This window comes from Manis pentadactyla, chromosome 3 (assembly GCF_030020395.1).
Source record: "Manis pentadactyla isolate mManPen7 chromosome 3, mManPen7.hap1, whole genome shotgun sequence".
In the NCBI taxonomy this organism is placed as follows: Eukaryota; Metazoa; Chordata; class Mammalia; order Pholidota; family Manidae; genus Manis; species Manis pentadactyla.
The window spans coordinates 16,556,567-16,577,558 of NC_080021.1; the positions used below are offsets into that span (position 1 = coordinate 16,556,567).

Below are 20,992 nucleotides of genomic sequence, written 5' to 3' on the forward strand. Positions count from 1 at the left end.
GCTCTCCAAAGAGATTGGTTTATAATTTTGTGTGTGTGTACTAACTTTTCTTAGGCACATAAAAAGGGAGGGGTATGGTGGCAAAATGTCCACATAGTTGGAGTGGGGAAGTCACAGAAGAAAGAATGGGAGAAAATCACATGGAGAGGTAAATGTATGGGGAGAAAAAAAAGCAAGAATCATAGCCTCAACACCTGTCTCCTTTTTCAGTATCTTTAAGGTAACAGCAGTATTCACAATAGCCAAAAGATGGAAACAATACAGAGGTCCAGCAACAAATAAATGGATAAACAAATGAGGGTATGTGCATAGAGTGGAATATTATTCAGCTATAAAAAGGAATGTAGTAATGATACATCCTATACAATACGGATGAACCTTGGAAACATGCTAGGTCAAAGAAGCCAGATACAACAGGTCACATATTATATGAAACATCCAAAATAGATAAACCATAGACAGAAAATAGATTGGTGGTTACCAGAAGGGGAGATGGGGGAGCAACTGCTTAAAACATACAGGGTTTTCTTCTGAAGTATTATATATGTTTTGTAACTAGATACGGGCAGTCTTGCAGAACATCATGAATATACTAAGTACTACTGAATTGTTTACTTTAAATGATTAATCATACATTATGTGAATTTTGTCCCTAACAATCCAGTTTGTACATTTTTCATTATAGTCAGTGTTTTTAGTGTTCTACCCAAGAAATATTTGCTGACCCCAAGGTCATGACAATATTCTGTGTTTTCTTCTGCTGTATGATTCTGGATTTTAGGTTTAGCTCAAGTGACTCTTTTCAAATCAATTTCTACATATAGTATGATTAAGCATTTATTTATTTTGAATACAGAGAACCAGTTGTTACAGCAGGATTTATTAAAACCTTTCCTTTCCTCTTTGAATTAACTTGACTTTTTGGTAGCATATCAATTGACTGAATATATGTGAGTCCATTTCCAGATTTTACTGTGTTCCTTTGCTCTATTCAGCCTGTCCTTATACCAATACCACACTGTTTAGATTACTGAATTTACATCTACCAACTTTTCATACCCCCTCAAAACTTTGGCTATTCTAGGTCCTTTACATTCCCATTTAAATTTTAGACCAGCTGGCTTGTCTGCTTTTTCAGATTAAATTTTATTAGAAGCCGTTGAGTGGGATCTCCTACATAAATTACCTACTTAGTTGACAGTAGACTGGTCTAAGATGGTTTTGAAAGAAAAAGGTTTTGCTTTACTTCATTCTTTCCTCTCCATTGTTGTAGGTTACAAGGGAAATGCCAGAACATGAGCAGGAAAGTCAGCTCAGAGAACAAATGTCTGGCTGTAAGAGAATGACACAACAACATCAGAAACAGCTTGTGAATCTGGAAAAAAAGTTAAAGGCTGAGATGGATGAGCATTGCCTCAGATTAGAGAAAGATCTTGAAACTCAGCGTAACAACTTTGCTGCAAAAATGAAGAAACTTATCATGAAACATCAGGCTGCAATAGAAAAAGAGGTAGTTGACCAGTATTACTAATGTATTTATTCTAATTTGTGAGTATTTAAAAATTAACCTAGATGGCATTTTGATGTTAGGATATCTGTTCCCCAGAACTAGCAAGTCAATTGGGGAAAGGGAGAAGTATTTACATAATAGGTAAAATATCAAGTGCTGAGTCGGGAACCAGTAGATATGGAATTACGTCCTGATAACTTGATACTTTTATCATGTAACAGTGGTTAAGTCAGGTAGATCAGATTAAACATGACGATGTGAGAGGTGAGAGAGAGGCCTCCTCCCAAAACCACATATAATACGAAAATATAGTTAATACAACTAACCCTAAAAGATCAACAGGAAAGAAGGCAGCACAAGACTGCTTACACCTGGAGAAAAGAACAGACCTCAAAAAGGGTAACATACCAAAGCCATGATCTGGGGGGACCCATGCACTTCTCCCACCCCAGCTCACTGGCAGAAGGAAGAGAAATGGAGTGGAGATTGGGTGGAGGCCTAGGACTGCTGAACACCCAGCCCTGGAGATCTGCTGTGGGAGCAAGAACCTATATTGCATGGTGCTCGAGATTAGTGGGGTTGGAAAGCTAAGACAGGAGGAATAGTTGGACAGACTGAGATTCCAGCTGTTGTGGAAAACAGGGATTCACATCCAGCTGCTCTGGGACAAAAGAAAGGCAGGCAGTATGAGAGACTTCCTAACAGTGAGATGTCTACTAAATGGACAAGGATTGCACAGGGCTTGCTGCTCAGGAAAAAGCACAGGTAGAGAAAATTGTCGTTGCACTGTGCCCAGCAGGTTGGGAACTTTTCAGGAACTTCAGGCATTCCATCCCCCTGGCTGATTACAGAGCTCTGAAGCCTTCCACCATGATATGCAGCCTACTGCACCTTCTGGCCATCTGGCACTGGCTTGCAAACCAGCTGCCCTTCCCTGGCATCAGTCCAGCCAGAGGGAGGTCCTGCCTACAGCAGCTACAAAGGCAAAGCACAGAGGGTTACACCTGTGTACTTGGCCCACTGGTCTGTTTGTGGAGAGAGGCACAGTAGCTGGGAAGCAGGAAACAGCTCCTCCCAATCCTCAGTCACCAGTGCTGCCCCCCTGTGACTGCTGACATTGCTCCATGGGCTAAGCAGCTCCAGAGAGTAGACCTTCAGGGTCCTAGAGGGTGCCACATACAAATATGAAATGTCAAAGGAGCCTGGTTCAAACCAAAATCCCCAAAACACCAGAAAAAGGGTCAAGTGAAAATGAAATGAACCCATCAACCTTCCTGAAAGAGATTCCAAAAGAAAATCATAAACATGACCATGGAGGTACAGAAAAACAGGCAAGAACTCAGGAAAGAAATCAGCACAGAGATCCATTCATTACAGAGTACAACAGGGGGATTTAAAAGTGGATTAGATATGGTGGAGGAGAGGACAAATGAAAAAGAAAGTGGAGAAGAGGAATACAAAGAAGCTGAGGCACAGAAAAAAGGATCCTTAGGAATGAAAGAATATTGAGAGAACTGTGTGACCAATCTAAATGGAACAATATTCATATTAGAGGGGTACCAGAAGAAGAAGAGAGAAAAAGGCAAAGTGTCATTAAGGAGGTAATTGCTGAAAACTTCCCCAATCTCGGGAAGGAGATATTCTCTCAGGCTGTGAAGGTGCACAGATCTCTCAACACAAGGGAGCCAAGATAGACAACACCAAAACATATAATAATTAAAATGGCAAAGCTCAAGGGTAAGGACAGAGTATTAAAAGAAGCCAGAGAGAGAAAAAAGATCACATACAAAGGAAAACCCATCAGGCTATCATCGGACTTCTCAGCAGAAACCTTACAGGCCAGAAGGGAGTGGCATGATGTATTTAATGCAATGAAGCAGAAGGGCCTGGAACCAATATACTCTACCCAGCAAGATAATCATTTAACATTGAAGGAGAGAACAAACAATTTCCAGATCAGCAAAAGCTGAGAGAATTTACCTCTCACAAACTGTCTCTGCAGTGTATTTTGGAGGGACTCCTATAGATGGAAGTGTTCCTAAGGCTAAATAGCTGTCACCAGTGGTAATAAAACCACAGTAAAGAAAGCAGAACAATTAATTACTAAACAAATGCAAAATTAAATCAACTACACCAATGTAGGTTAAGGGATAGAAAAAGAGTACAGAATATGATACCTAATATATAAAGAATGGAGGAGGAAGAAAAGGAAGAGAAAAAAAAACACAACCTTAAGATTGTGTTTGTAATAGCATACTAAGTGAGTTTAGTTAGACTCTTAGATAGTAAGGAAGATACCCTTGAACCTTTGGTAACCACGAATCTAAAGCCTGCAATGGCAGTAAGTACATACCTATTGATAATCACCCTAAATGTAAATGGTTTGAATATACTAATCCAAAGACATAGAGTCACTGAATGGATAACAAAACAAGACCTGTCTATATGCTGCCTACAAGAGACTCACTTCAAACCCAAAGACATACACAGACTGAAAGTAAAGGGGTGGAAAACGATATTTCATGCATCTAACAGGGAGGAAAAAGCAGGAATTGCAGTACTTGTATCAGACAAAGTAGACTTCAAAACAAAGAAATTCACAAGAAACAAAGAAGAACATTACATAATGATAAAAGGGTCAGTCCAACCAGAGGATATAACCATTATAAATATCTATGCACCCAACACAGGAGCACCTATATATGTGAAACAAATACTAACAGAATTAAAAGAGGAAATAGAATGAAATGCATTCATTTTAGGAAACTTCAACACACCACTCACTCCAAAGGACAGATCCACCAGACAGAAAACAAGTAAGGACACAGAGGCACTGAACAACACACTGGAACAGATGGAGCTAATAGACATCTATAGAACTCTACACCCAAAAGCAACAGGATACACATTCTTCTCAAGTGCACATGGAACATTCTCCAAAATAGACCACATACTAGGCCACAAAAAAGAGCCTCAGTAAATTCAGAAATATTGAAATTGAACCAACTTCTCAGACCACCAAGGTATGAAACTAGAAATAAATTACTCAAAGAAAATGAAAATGGCTACAAACCCATGGAGGCTTAACAACATGCTCCTAAATAATCAATGGATCAAAGACCAAATAAAAACAGATCAAGCAATATATAGAGACAAATGACAATGCTAATTCAGCACTGCAAAATTTGTGGGATGCAGCAAAGGCCGTGCTAAGAGGGAAGTATATTGCAATACGGGCCTGCCTCAGGAAAGAAGAAAAATCCAATATGAACAGTCTAAAGTCACAATGAACAAAACTAGAGAAAGCAGAACAAATGAGGCCCAAAGTCAGTAGAAGGAGGGACATAATAAAGATTAGAGCAGGCCTAAATAATTTGATGAATGGAATCTTGACATTATGTAATGTCTCTCTCTACTCCTTGTAATTTTCCCAGCTCTGAAGCTCTGAATATTTCATGTAGTATTAATATAGCCTTCAGCTGTCTTTTGTTTAATATTTTACATTTCCCTTAATGGAGGTCAGATTCTCTTAGCTTTCCTTCATCTAAGTCTTTCTCTCTCTCTCTCTCTCTCTCTGTTTTTTGCATTCATTCTACAAGACTTTTGCTGAGATAAAGGATTCTCTTCTGGGTTGGCAGTTCTTTCCTCACCTTAATCATTCAACATTCTGTGGCCTCTATTGTATTTTATGAGAAATCTGTGATCATTCAAATTTTAGTTTATCTTTGCTTTTTAGCATTATGACATGTCTAGGCTTATCAGGCCTAACTGTTTGTTACTGATTTTAATTTTAGGCCCTATCAGACCTAAACTCTTTTGAATTTGCTGTGTTTGGGGCTTGCTGAGCATCTTGAATCTCTAAATTTATGTTTTTGTCAAATCTGGGCTCTTTCCTGCTTTTAGGAACAATTATTTTCTCTAAAAAAATAAAATTTTCTTTTCTTTTATAGAATACCTATAATGTGAAATTTAGACAGTTTGATACTGTCCCACAAGTTTCTAAGGATGTATTCATTTTTTCCAATGTTTTTTCCTGTCTTTTCTTCAGTGTAGACAATTTCTGCTGCTCTGTTATCTTCAAGTTTACAAACCCTTCTATCATCTCTGTTCAGTGATTGAGCCCATGCAATTTCTATTGTAATTTTTGGTAATTATATTTTTCAGTTCTAAATTTCTCGACGTGGATCTTCTTTTATAGATTTTATTTTTCTGCTAAGAACTTCAGTCTTTCCAATTATTTCAAGTGTTACCCATTACCGTATTTGCTATGGTTATAATAGCTGCTTTAAAGTCTGATGTGATAATTCCAACATTAGGCATCTCAAAATAGGCATCTGTCCTTTCTTTCCCTTGAGAATTTGTCACATTCTCCAGTGGTGTGTGTGTGTGTGTGTGTTGTTTGTTTTAGCATGTGCAGTAAATTTTGGATTTTATTCTGGTCTTTTTGAATATGATATTGTCATTTCTGAGTCATGTTTGCATCTTCTGGAGAAGGTTGATTTGTTTGTTTTAGCAGACAGCAACCAGTGTAGATGACAAGTTCTGTCTCACTTTCTGTGGGTGGTGGTTCTAATACCAGTTCTACTTTCAAAACTTTCCCTGTGCTCTTTGCATTTGCCCTGTGCTATGTCTCTCAGTTATAGTCCAGGACTTAGGCAGTAGTATATATCATACATTATTAGTTCTTTCTCATAGCCTTTGCTATACTTTCTGAGTCTATTTTAAACAAACACAAGTTGTTATTTGTATTACTTTATACCCAGAATAGGGATGTCTTTTCCAGTTTTTTCTTCTCCATGATTTCCCCCATTCTCTTCAGTTTCCAGTGGCCTTTTCCCAGTTACTTTGATCAGAAAGACACAGACACCTTTGGACTTCTGCATTGTACAGTTCCCCCGTAACTGGGGCTGTCCTCGCATAAAGTTCAGAAAGAAGAGAGAAAAGGAAAAAGAACATAATGGTAATTCCCCTCATACTGTTTGGACGACAGAGGCCCTGTTTGTAGCTTTTCTGGCCTGAGAGAAAGGTTTTTCTCATATGGTTTTTCTGTTCCTCTGGCCCTGCAAGTCTAGGAATAAGAGGAAAAAGAGTAGGAAACAATCCCAGCATATTTCTTCACCATCTCCAGATCACAGGGTCCCCTTTGGGATAGAAGAAGGGGCCTCCTTTTAAGGGTTTTCTTGTCATTAGCACTATCAAAATACTCAGGCAACTCTTAGGTCACAGCCAGGAGACAGAGGAAAACGGAATCAGAAAACTCATGACTATACCCATTATGCTTCAGGTTTTGACTTCTCCTCCCAATTATTTATATTACCTGTTTATGGAATGTTGATATCCTTTGGCCATTTATATCTTGGTGGGTTAGGTACTTTCTGAGTGATTTAAATGATATGTATATATTTAAGGAATATTAACCCTTAATCTGGATGTTTCCATTCTCATGTTTGGTTCAAATTTTCTGACATAGAAATTTTTAGAAATGCATTAGTCTTTTGTGGATTAAAAAAAATTTGCTAATAGCTATTTGGGTTGTCTCCCTAATTAGAGTGTGTTGTGGTTTTTAAAATATTCTGTTTTATTTTTCTCAAATTTAGAACAAAATTTCTTAAAATTATGAGTGATTGCTACAAAAATTTAGGTAATACAGATGTCTAGGCTAACAGCTAATGCTCTTCACAGCCCTACTTACTTTAAGAGAGAAATATCAGCATTTCATACAGATCCTTCCATACTTTGTTCATAAGTTTGCATTATATATATATAATTGAGGTATGACTTGTTGGGAGCGAGCCTATGGACTTTAAGCAATACCAGTTATGTAAGTTAAGACAACAGCAATCATTTCTGCAGTATCCTAGAAAAAGCAAAGCTGCTCTCCTAGCCAAATCAATATAGATCTTGCAGTCAGATTGCTAAGCAACGTTTCCTTCTCTGTTCTTTCCACTGGACCCTGCCAACACCCTGCTTCTCAAGAACACCCACTGCCCCAGGGGAAAGCCCCCCCTTAAAACCTCCCTCCCACAAGATGGCGAACTCCCTGCTTCTCTTCCGGGTCCTCCGCTCCTGCCAGCGCCAGCCAAGGCTCAATCACCCCTCTGCACCTTCCCGCCGGCGCCACCTAAGGCCCAATCACCTTCTGACCCACCCCTTCCTCGCTACCTGTATAAATTGAGCCTGCAAACAATAAACTGTGTCAGCTTGATCAGATATCCTGTCTTGCTGTCCGTTCTTTGTGTCCCTTGCCCCTTCATTCTCTCCTCCAGGTCGTCGACCCCCGTTGATAGTCCCACGGGTCGGGACAATGACTTACATGCAGTAAATGCATGTACAGTTGGAGTTTTGAAAAGTGTACACTTGTGTAATTCACTACCCCAATAATATGTAGAACATTCTATCATCCTGTGAAGTTCCTGTGGTTCCTTCTGTTCTCACATTCCCTTTTCTGCCCCCTACTAGCCCCAGACAACCATAGATCTATCACTTTAGACAAATTTTGCCTGTTAGAGAATTTAGGGAAATTGTATAATATTTACTGTTTTGTTTCTGGATTTGGCTGAACATAATGCTTTCCATAGTCACCTGTGTTGCTACCATGTATCAGTACTCTACTCCTTTTTATTATGATGCATAGTATTTCATTGTGAATATACCATAATCCTATAATACATTAATTTATTGATAGATATTTGTATTATTTGCAGTTCTTGGCCATTATGAATTAATCTGCTGTGTACTAGTTCCTGAGTGCCAGTGTTATAATTTCTTTTCAGTAAATGATAACTGGTTAAGGACTTACTTTATCATAGTAAATGTTTATTAAACTTGATAAGCATCTGTTAAAGAGTTTTCCAAAATAGTTGTACCATTTCACACTCCCATCAGCAATGTAATGAGTTTCAGTTCCCCACCTGGCACATTTATCATTTCTTTTTTTTTTCTATTTTAGTTATTATTTTTGGTATCATTAATATATACTTACGTGAACAACATTGTGGTTGCTATACTGCCTTCCCCGTGGCTGCCCCCCCACATTATGTGTGGTAATCACAATGCCCCTTTTTCCCCTTATCCCTCCCTTCCCATCCATCCTCCCCAGTCCCTTTCCGTTTGGTAACTGTTAGTCCTTTCTTGGTAACTTGTGATCTGAAGACTACCATTAGGCCAAATGGTTTCTCTTCCCTTGTATGAGTGAGAATTTGTAAATGTGAATATAAATGAGGGAAAAATTAGTCAATGTGACTATAAAGAGGGCTACCAGAATTCAGTAGAAATTGTAAATGCACAATAAAGGAAGAGTTCTCAGCTTCAATTTCTTTTTCTAGACAGTGTTCAATAAAATTAGTTTTTCACAAAGAAGCATTTCCAATGCAGACCTATTGTAATGATTTCATAAAAGTTCAGACAACATAACCAGACACACAGCAAAATAGACTTCAATCAGTAGTCCTTGTGCACTAGAGGCAAGTCTGCTAAATGTACAGCACACTCTTCATCCTTTTAAGGAATCTGAGCATGGGAAACTTCCAGTTCTTACCAACTTAGGGGGCCTTTTCAAAGGCAGTGCTACAAACCGGTAGGAGCCCTATCATGTTAGATGAGGAAAAACAGAATAGCGAATTTGTTTTTCTTTAATAATGATCTGTGTTTTGGTAAGCAGCTCAAAGATGGCACCCCAAGATGTGACTTTTCCCCTTAGAGGAATAAGTTTATCTAAAGAACAGAAACCTCCTTACATCACTAATAGAGATTCATACTTATATACTTAAACATATAATTTCCTGAATTGAATACACACTAGACACTTTACATTGGGAGAATGGGACAAAAATATACAGGACCATATAAAATTCCTAGGAAAGGGCTGCTGTGTTGGGCCAAATCTGTGCTTATATAGTAGTGGCTCAGAAGGGGCAGAAGGTGCATGAAGAACTATTAGCAAGCAAGAAGAGGCAGCTAGAGAGAGAAAGCCCCTTGCCAATACCATATCCCTCTCTCCCAGTGGCCATTGCCTGTTGATTTTAGTTTAGGAGAACCTTAGATGCCGTAGCAGTAATTCCTTTCTTGGCTATTTTGGTCCTTAGCAAAATTAATACTTATTAGCATTAATGGAGCACAGAAAGTACAAGGATCAACGGCATCACTAAGAAAAATGTGTAGATAGCATACATGAAGATTATGTGATTGGTTATCATCTTTGCAGAGGAATCACCACCAGTGTTTTTCAATTTCCATGGTTCATTTCTCTCTGCATCACTTATTTTTTACTCTATCACGACACAGACCCATGGAAACACTAACTGGCTCCATCCCCAGTACTTTTTTCTGCATTGCATCTTATGGATCCCCATTTTACCCAGCTTTCTTTCCACCCACACAAGTGCGAAGAGGGTATTAAAAAAGAAAATATAGCATCTAATGACCATCTTTTCATAAATATCAACCCAGAGTACTCACTCTTAAGAAACACATGCATTCTTGCCTTAACTGAGGACAGAAATAACCAAGTAACAGAACCTTAAGTGCCCTGATGGAAATGTACAGTATGAGATACATCCCCTATCTATACACACATATAGGCAATCGTGTATATACAATATATACATACAAATAATAATAGCTATACCAAAAATATGCATGCTTAACAGCTTTTTAAAAAGCCAGTAGATCATGGTATAATACAATTTATTTCCACTAGTGAATGGCACAAATGGAGAAATGCAAAAGAGGTGTTTCAAGTACAATAAAGTCGTATTTCACAGGTGAAAATGAAAATAAAGAGTATTATTTCGGTGTCCAACACAATGTACTCTATGAAAGTTTAAAATGCCAGACATTTAGTACTTAAAGCAGAAAGTTACTAAAGTCTGCCTTATGGTCTGAAAAAGACACTCATAACAGAGTTTTTGGTTTTTGAAAAGGGGATGAGGAAACAGGCGGGAGTGGGAAGGAGTGTCAAGGACAGTTTCTTAGTGTGCTGAGTGGTGTTTACCTGATGTCCAGGCAGCTGAACACAATGATGATTATGCTAAAAAGTTCAACTTACTGGTAAATCCTTGGCTCAGAGTACTAAGCATATTATACCTGTGGGTGTGGCTTTAAATGCAGGGCTATTCATCTCCAGGTATAGAAATTACTAAAAAGAATGGCAGTTCTGAATAAAAATAATATAAATGCATTTTCCAGCTAACTTTACGTACCAATGAAAATACCTGTAGATACTGTAATTTGGGGATACAGCTGATTTTAATAAAGGGAGAGAAAATATGTATGAAAGGAAGGGAACCCAATTAAGGAATATCTCAAGGTATGAGGTTTTACATTTTCAAAATGTTCACTTAAAAAAAGGGAGAGATAGTGAACACAGAAAACTTTTTACTGCCAAGTTCTGGATACCAGATGTAGCATTTAAAACTTCTGATATGCTGGACAAATTTCCCATATTCTTTATTTTCTTAAACACATATATATTAAGTGAACACCAACACCGGGGAGGAGGTAGTATTAGTTTAAACTAAGGCTGACATTTGTACGCTGATGGAGAAAGTGCCTGCTTCTTTCTTTAGGATCTTTCAAATTCCTTAAAATTTTCCTGCTTTTACTCTTTGATGATTCCTACCATGATTGAGATTCCTCAGAAGTTAATCTTACAAACACACACAAACCAATCTGAATGATTAATCTGAATTAATTTGAATCTTTTTGCAAACTATATATATTTTAATTCAAATTAACTTAATGGAATAATCCAGGTATAGTGATGTAAAACTGGTTGCCACACAATTCAATCTGATTTGTGTGGCAAAAACAAAGCCCTACTGGACAGACATTTGGAGTCAGTATTCAATCATGATTTTACAAGTACATATAGTCTGCTTGAACTCAGTAATTCAGTTTGACTAATTTAAGTCCATTTCGATTTTAGAGTTTTATATGCAAAACTGATCTGCTTCAGTAGTGTAAAGGAGGCAGATCTCATAAGAATTTTTTAAAAGGTATCAAATTCCATTATATTTTTGGAAATTATATAAATTCTAAAGCTTGGTCCCATCATTTTCCTCTAAACATGTAGATATCTCAGTTTGTCTGCGATACCGTGCAATATTTGAATGCAGAAGAGATATTGAAATAATTAAAAGTCCCTTTCAGTAGAATCAAGTACATGTTATGTCCACCTAAAAACTGGTGATTTCAACCATGGCCAAGAGGACGACGGACTAGAGCACTACATGTAACACACCCTATGACTGTGTGTGAATTCTACTGTGATCTTGTTTTTAAAAATATTTACACTAAAATATTGATTTTTCTCCCAGTTCCCTTTAAAGGAATGCTAGAAACTCCTACAGGGGTGGATTCAGGCAGACTGGACTGACATACCTGGAGAAGACAAATTGGTTGAGAAAACCAAGATTTCAGTGGTGATTAGTCTGGTCTAGGTGGAGAGCATCACTGAGAGGGCCTTGGAGAATCTGACCTTGGGGCTCTCTGGGAACAGCAGGAACCTGTCAGCAGCAGGGCTCCTGGTGCTTCAAGACAACTGGGGAGAGGGCAGGACAGTAACCTAAGGAACTTTGAGTGCTCACTGGGAAGGACATTTTCTCCCTTCAAGTCATATTGATGGCTCCCCACCCGCCTGCAGCTCAGTCTCCACACTGGCGGTGGGACCCCAAGTCACACCTGTCAGCATCGGGTGGATTCTTCATTGCAAAACCAAACAAAATAAAACAAAACACACCCCTCTCTGGAAAAGAGAAGTTAGCTTTCGTCAAGAGATTTCCTGACCACCATAGCTCACTTTAGTTTTTGTTGTGTTTTTTTTTTAATTTGCCAAACTTGCTGGTTCCTTTTCAATAGTACTTTAGCACCAAGGCTTTAGACAACTGGAAGTGGTGTTTTCTGTCGTGTGATGTTAACATGATGCCAAGCAATCACTAAGTCTCAAGGAACTATAAGTTTGTAAAGTATTGCAGCAACAAAAACAGCAATTAAAAAAAAAAAAAGAAGAGGACCTGCACTTGCAGCAAAACCTACAGTCATGCTGAGGGTTAGTCAGCAGCTGGTAAAGTCACAGGCTTAGTGACTCCTGGCTCACTATGGCAACTAAGCACTTAAATAACAGGCTATTCTACTTGTAAACAGGAAACCCCATAAACCAAAAAGGGGTCATCGAATTATGTCTAAGTAGTGTGATGAGAATTCCAGGAGATGGCGGTCTGTAAATACGGCATCATTCAAATACCTCTGGCCTTTGATTTGTATTGGCTATATGTCTTTGTTTTTGTATAAACAAAGTAAAAGTACTGCTTGGAATCTTGGAAGTTAACAGAGCTTAGCTCAGCTAGGATGACATATCACAGCATAAGCAACAAAACGTCAGGATATATATAGGCTTCATCTCTTCACTCTGCTATTGAACATACCCATCATATGAGCTTTCAGGGGCCCCTCTCACCCTTTTTGTCTTCCCCTTTGGAGGCTCACAGGTTTGATGATGCAATTTCCACAAAACTTGTGATCTCCTGAAGCACCTCCATCCCACCATGCCACAAAGAAGGCACAGTTGAATGGACCAAAAAAAAAATCACTGACAAGCTTGCAGCATTCAGAAAAAGAATTAGGTTGTCTTCTACTCTCTGATAGAGTCAATGCAACCCTTTAGTGTTCATGGATTTCCACTTTTTTCCTACTCCAAATGAGGCCAATTTAATCAACAAAAGTCAGACAGAATACATTTATTTAATAAACAAAATACATAGGTGAGGGGATACAGGTGTGTTTCCATAATAACTTGTTTTAGCATATGCTGCCTGCTGTGAGCGGCTCATAAGAACCTGGGGTATACAGACAAAGGCTTTAGATCTTTTCACAAATTTCTTAGGGTAGAATTATCCAAAAGTGATGACTCAAGCCACGTTGCTGAATTGTTTTTGCAGTTTTCAGAAAATACCCCCACCTAACCAGTTTCTTTTTACCACGTGCACTGTATGTGTGCGTATTTGATAAACACGCATACACACCAATTCCCCTTTACATAAAATTTCCCCAAAAGTTAAAAATAAAACAAAACGCAAAACCTGACAGCTAAATACTATGACATCCCAATTAGTAAACACAAAACAGAACGCTTGACAAAAATGAATAAAATATACCACATGCACTCAGCTTCCACACGGTAGCACGCAAGCGAGGAGGCCGCTTGTGATGACGTCTATGGGGAGTTTCCTTTGGTGCACTGTCCCAGCGGAATGGCCATTCTCAATTATTTTGATTTGGTTGTTGATCCATTGATTATTTAGGAGCATGTTGTTAAGCCTCCATGTGCTTGTGAGCCTTTTTGCTTTCTTTGTGCAATTTATTTCTAGTTTTATGCCTTTGTGGTCTGAGAATATGGTTGGTAGACTTTCAATCTTTTGGAATTTACTGAGGCTCTTTTTGTGGCCTAGTATGTGGTCTATTTTGGAGAATGTTCCATGTGCACTTGAGAAGAATGTGTATCCTGTTGCTTTTGGGTGTAGAGTTCTATAGATGTCTATTAGGTCCATCTGTTCCAGTGTGTTGTTCAGTGCCTCTGTGTCCTTACTTGTTTTCTGTCTGGTGGATCTGTCCTTTGGAGTGAGTGGTGTGTTGAAGTCTCCTAAAATGAATGCATTGCATTCTATTTCCTCCTTTAATTCTGTTAGTATTTGTTTCACATATGTTGGTGCTCCTGTATTGGGTGTGTATATATTTGTAATGGTTATATCCTCTGGTTGGATTGACACCTTTATCATTATGTAATGTCCTTGTGACTTTCTTTGTTTTGAAGTCTATTTAGTCTGACACTAGTACTGCAACACCTGCTTTTTGCTCCTTGTTTGCATGAAATATCTTTCTCCATCCCTTGACTTTTAGTCTGTGCATGTCTTTGGGTTTGAGGTGAGTCTCTTGTAAGCAGCATATAGATGGGTCTTGCTTTTTTATCCATTCTATTACTCTGTGTCTTTTGATTGGTGCATTCAGTCCATTTACATTTAGGGTGATTATTGAAAGATATGCACTTATTGAGATTGCAGGCTTTAGGTTTTGGTTACCAAAGGTTCAAGGTTAGCTTCTTTACTACATTACTGTCTAACTTCACTCACTTATAAGCTATTATAAACACAGTCTGATGATTCTTTATTTCTCTCCCTTCTTATTCCTTCTCCTCCATTCTTTGAATGTTAGGTGTTTTTTTTCGTGTGTGTGTGTGTGTGTGTGTGTGTGTGTGTGTGTGTGTGTGCTCTTTTGTGTTTCCTTTGACTGCTTTTTTGGGTAGTTGATTTTATTTTTTGCCTTTAGTTAGTATTTGATTGGTCCGCTTTCTTTGCTGTGATTTTATTTTCTCTGGTGACATCTGTTTAGTGTTAGGAGTCCTTCCATCTAGCACAGTCCCTCTAAAATACCCTGTAGAGGTGGTTTGTGGGAGGCAAATTCCCTCAACTTTTGCTTGTCTGGGAATTGTTTAATCCCTCCTTCAAATTTAAATGATAATCGTGCTGGATACAGTATCCTTGGTTCAAGGCCCTTCTGTTTCATTGCATTAAATATATCATGCCATTCTCTTCTGGCCTGTAAGGTTTCTGTTGAGAAGTCTGATGATAACCTGATGGGTTTTCCTTTGTAGGTGACCTTTTTTCTCTCTCTGGCTGCCTTTAATATTCTGTCCTTGTCTTTGATCTTTGCCATTTTAATTATTATGTGTCTTGGTGTTGTCCTCCTTGGGTCCCTTGTGTTGGGAATTCTGTGTGCTTCAGTGGTCTGAGAGGCTATTTCCTCCCCCAGTTTCGGGAAGTTTTCAGCAATTATTTCCTCAAAGTTACTTTCTATCCCTTTTTTACTCTCTTCTTCTGGTACCCCTATAATGTGGATATTGTTCTGTTTTGATTGGCCACACAGTTCTCTCAATATTGTTTCATTCCTGGAGATCCTTTTATCTCTCTCTGTGTCAGCTTCTCTGCATTCCTGTTCATTGATTTCTATTCCATTAATGGCCTCTTGCATCTCATCCATTCAGCTTTTAAGTCCTTCCAGAGATTGTTTTATTTCTGTATTCTCCCTCCTTAGCTCTTGCATATTTCTCTGCAAGTCCATCAGCATGGTTATGACCTTTATTTTGAATTCTTTTTCAGGAAGATTGGTTAAATCTATCTCCTCAGATTCCCTCTCGGGGGAGGATGTCTGGGTTAGTCTGGTCTGTATCAAATTCTTCTGCCTTTTCATGGTGATAGAGGTAGTCGTAGGCAGTTGGCATGTGTGTCAGCTGGGAGATCAAAGTCCCTTTCCACTTGCTCCTGGCCTTCCTTTCCTGGGAGAACGGTGACCCCCAGCGGCTTTTACTGGGCAGCTGCGTGCAGACGGGTCTCTGATTCTTGCCCCGCTACTGTGGAGTAAGCGCCGCATGGTTGTTGTGGGCGTGGCCACTTTTAGGCTGCTGCTCTGCACTGGTGGGGCTGCACCAGAGGGGGAATGGGTGGGAGGCTGTTTATCACTGTGAGGGGCTCCGAGCCGCGTTGTCGCCCAGGGCGTCGGGGCACCTGGACTTCCCCGGGATTCCCAGCTGCTCGGCTGAGTGTGCTGGGACGCCTCCATCCAGCTGTGAGGCCCCTGTCCCTTTAAGACCTTCAAAAAGCACTTGCTTTTCTTTTGTTCCAGGTGCGCTGGCTGTGGGGACCCGCTCGCAGGTTTTACTGTTCAGTTTCCCTAGTATCCAGCACACCACGCACTGTGTGTCCGTGCTCTGGTGCGGATGCCTAGGGCTGGGTATTTAGCAGTCCTGGGCTCCCTCTCCCTCCCCGCTCTGACTCTCCTCCTCCTGCCGGGAGCTGGGGTGGGGGGCACTCGGGTCCTGCCGGGCCACGGCTTGTATCTTACCCCCTTCGCGAGGCACTGGGTTCTCGCAGATGTAGATGTAGCCTGGCTTCTGGTCTCTGTTTTAGGAATGGTTGTATTTTCAAAAATATGTATGTTTTTGGGAGGAAATTTCCGCTGTCCTACTCACGGCACCATCTTGGCTCCTCCTCGCCATTCTCAATTATTAAGTTACGTGTGAGACATGTGTGACCCATTGGATATTTGTCAAGTGACACTGGTGCTTCTGTTCATGCCGTGTTCCGTACATCCTCCGGCAGCTGTCCGCCTCAGAACCCGAAGGCTATTGCGAACTCCCATAGTGCTACCTCGGGGTACCCCATGCATTGGCTCAGAAGGGTGACCTGCATGGCTGGGGACCCACCTTGCACTGGATGGCCCCAGGCTTGTGGTAGGCCACCTATGGGATGCCCCCTGTGAGGAGCTCTGGGGGAGCTGTGGCTGAATGCTTCAGGGGCAAGGTTAGAATGGATGTTTCTAAAACCTAGTCCCTCACTTTCAAAGTCGACAGCTTTCATCTCTTTTGCTCGACGCTCCAGCAGGCTTCGTATCCTTTCAGTGCACTCATTCTGTGATGTCAGTTTCTCTTCTTCAATCTGTTGTGGGTTGGTGGGGGGAAGGAAAAAGAAAGCTCATTTATTTAAAAAAATTTATAAACTACAGAAACAATAATTATTCTGGTTTAAAGTGAATCATAAAAATGTCCACTCTGGCTATTTTAAAGTATGTACATTTAAAAATCAAAGAGATGTACTGTAGGAATCATATATAACTTATATTGCTAAAATGTGTAAAATCAAGTTCTTAAAAGCAAAGGTAATAATCTCTATTGAAACAATAAATCAGGGCAATTATCATCAATGGCTACCAAATCCATTAGGTAAAAAGACTGAAAAAGAAAATGTGTAAGGAGAATCTAGCCTCATTAGATACACCATAAGGTCACTCTATATAATAAATATGGTATTGGTGTAGGAACCAGTAATTAGTAACATAGAAACAGAATGAAGTTTGTAAGTTTTTAATGCAGGACAAAAGCACTAATTAATTTAATGGGAAAAACAACACAGGCACAAGTGGAAGAAAATAAAAATGGAACCTCATCTGATACCATATTCCAGGAAGATCAGAGCATTGAGTGAAAAACAAACAAAAACTATAAAATTTCCATTAGAAAGTTAGGAGATGCTATGTACTTAGAAATCAGTGGTTGGGTAGCCGTCATAATCAGTTTTGGACAACTCAAAGGTTTACAAATATATATAGCTGACTATAAATAGATTTTAGTGTGAAAAATACACAATAAAGTCAATGACAATGGGAAAAAGTTGATGGAGAAATTGTTAATGAATGAGAATATCTGAGCCCACTCATCAAATATGACTTCAAAGTGGGACAACTAGACATTATATATCTTTTGATGTGATGCAAAAGGAAGTGTAACACAGTAACCCTTATGAAAATTCCTCACAAAAATTTTTAAAAGGAAAAAAAAATTTAAAGTAAATATAATCATGCCCCTAGATCTAATTACCAGTTTACAGGAAATGTAAAGTAAAGAGGAATGCATTAAATGACACCATGAGGATGGAATCAGCCAAATTCAAATGTGAGAATTCCTACAAAGCAAATGACCCAGTCCACAATAATAAAAAAAAGGGCACGGGAGACTAAAAGGCTTAAAAGACAATCAAATGCACTGTCTACACCATGTTTGGGCCCCAATCTAAATAAACCAAGAAGACCTTTTTTTAGATACAAAGGGAAATCTAAGTATGGACTGAGTATTAGGTAATCTTAAACATTTATTATAATTTTGTTAGTTAACACAATGGAATTATGACTATGTTGAAGTAAAAGAGTCCTTATTTCCTTATCTGTGTTGGGAGTGAAATGATTCTGTGCTGGGATTTGCTTTAAAATATTTCAGATACTCTGCCCCCTATTCTGCTCCCCTAAAAAGCTGCATGTGGAGTCGGGAAACAGATGAAATATAAACAAGATACTGATAACTGTTGAAGTTGGGTAATGAGTATTTGGGGACTTAATTGTACTAGTTCTTCATAATTTCACTAATACTTTTTCTGTATGTTTGAAAATTTCCATGATACAAAGTTTTTAAAAACTAGGAAATAAAGAGTATTTGTAAAGAAGTATTAAATTAGGTTTCAAGATACTTGAGGACTTAAGCCAATAGTCATTGTTCTCTACACAGAAATCTAGCTCAACAAATGTGCTTAATTTTTATGTATATATTTTTTACTAAGTTATCATTGATATACAATCTTATGAAGGTTTCACATGAGCAACATTGTGGTTACAACATTCACCCATATTATCAAGTCTTCTCTTATGTGTTGTTTTTTAAAGTGCCCTTTTAAAAACACACGATTTAGCATGGAAACACATGCAAATAAAAAACTGCCACATAATATGATAAGATGTAATAACAGATTTATAAGGTAAAGCAGAAATACAAAGGGATGGAGTACTTCACTGTACAGGGGAAGAGGAGTAGGGCAAAGAAGTCTTCTCAGAGAAGGTGACAGAAACTGGATTCGGAAGGAAAAGCACAAGTTTACCAGAAGACAAGGGAAGGGGAAGATATATTCAGCAGAGGGAACATGGGCAAAGACATGCAAAATGATAAAATGTGTGTGGGCAATTACAAATCGGCCAGAATGGACTTTGGTAGGGTGAGTTTGAAAATTATTAAACTCTAAGTACTAAAGTGTTACAAAGGTTTAGAGAGGGCACTTCCTAATGAAGGTTGAAAGAGAACCTAGATTAGACACAATGCTTCTTCTAAGGGAAAGATATCAAATTGTTAACTGGTGATTTCTGAGTGGTGAGATTAAAGACATTTTAGTTTCTATTTGTTTCTCTATAATTGCCAAGTTTAAAAAAATATGCATTTGTAAAGTAACTTTTCCACTTTTAATATCTACATATAAACTACCCAATTCTTATAGAATTAAATTTATATATCTGTAAGGATTCAAATAACTTCAAATTTTTCTTTTAAATCTTTTCTATTTTAAAATTTCAAAAATCCATTTATTAAGAACATTTCATTCAAAGGACCTAATAAAGGATAGGCTTGTACTGAGTATTTAACTAATTTGAATGCCCTGTATATTATTTGAAGGAAACTCCTGATAAAAATATTACACACATTAATGCTTATCCACTTTCATCTAGTAAGCATAGCTTCAATTTTCGTTGCTGAATTAGTTTTGTCATTTAAGAAACTCAAAATATTTTTCAATAAAAATTAAAACTAAGATTTGTGATAGGTTATATTAACCCCCATTTCTTTGAAAATATCTTATTTATTGCTGTAAATAAGAAAGGTGGTTTCACTGGATATAAAACTTCTGAGACTTCTCTCCTAACCTATCTTCTCTGAAATCAAATGTGTGAATATTTTCAGTTCGGAAGGTCCTGTAAGATATTCCAATTGTCAATTCTTATTTAAAAACTACCAACCATCTTGTTGATATTAAGTGAAATATTCAGGGAAAATTAAAGGAAATAAGACAGAGAAAAGCCCATTTATACTTTGGAAATATTGCCACTTTTTATGCATGTATGGATTGCACATAGAATTTAACATTTATAGTTATGTTGTCATTTTGCTGAAACTTTAACGTAAATGAAGCACAAGGAAATTTGCAGTAAGACCTCATGTGAGCCTCAACTGAGGCATCCTCTGTTGGTGTCTCGACCTGGAGAAAATTTCTTGGTTCATTTGGAGGCTGAAAGCAATCTTCAAACAGAATTATTATTCATCCAGAAAGAACTAACATTCTCTCTGGTTCCACCTCTATTTTCAGATGACTGTTTCTTATCTGTACAACCAGTAGGCACAAAGTACAGAAAATACGGATGTTATGATGTTTTCAAATCATACCATAGGTATATCACTGCCTTGGTAGTTGCCAACTGACTGACCCCAAACTGCTTTATAGTCATGCACTTCACTTGAAATATAAACATGAGCCCTAAAAATCAAGTAGCAACTCAAAGCACTGTAGATTTATTCCACTGTTTCTTTTATTATTTTTAATACTAAATAATCTTATGCATGTCTATTATCAAATACAAACCACCTCAACCAATCTACCATGTTAATATAGCCATTATAAGTATTAGTACAACTCACTTTAAGTGTGATTTGTCTTTATTTTATTCAACACCTCATAAGCATTTTTCCACATTAATACTATCTTTATAGCCATTATTTAAATGGTTGAGTAAGATTTTATTAAGTGGCTTGGTCATAAGCACTTAATTATTTTAGATGGTTAGGTGTTTTAAACCATTATAAACCATGCCATAGTTAACATATTGATGCGTATTGCTTTTCCTGTATTCAGGATTTCTTTTCTCTAAATTCTCTAAATTCTTTGCTTAACATTTTCAAAGATCAGTTTATACTTCCAAATTGCTGTCCAAAACGCATTAACAATGGATGAGAGTGCCACTGCACTTCCGGCAATGGTATCAGCCCCATGCCAACATTTTACCTGATTTTGTAGAACATGAAGGCCTTAGTTCATATATTGAAATAAGACTACACCTAAGATACTA

General features: G+C 38.2%; 1 protein-coding gene across 1 annotated transcript in view; it reads right to left on the reverse strand.

Annotated features, from left to right (window-relative positions):
* Positions 1 to 16,454: 16,454 nt before the first annotated feature.
* The window catches only part of LOC130678862 (serine/threonine-protein kinase TAO1-like), a 57,822-nt gene continuing 53,284 nt past the window's right edge, over positions 16,455 to 20,992 (reverse strand). The window contains 2 exon segments of the mRNA XM_057497751.1: positions 16,455 to 16,756; positions 16,759 to 16,995. Of these exon segments, the coding sequence (XP_057353734.1) occupies positions 16,571 to 16,756; positions 16,759 to 16,995 (423 nt within the window). The 3' untranslated portion in view covers positions 16,455 to 16,570.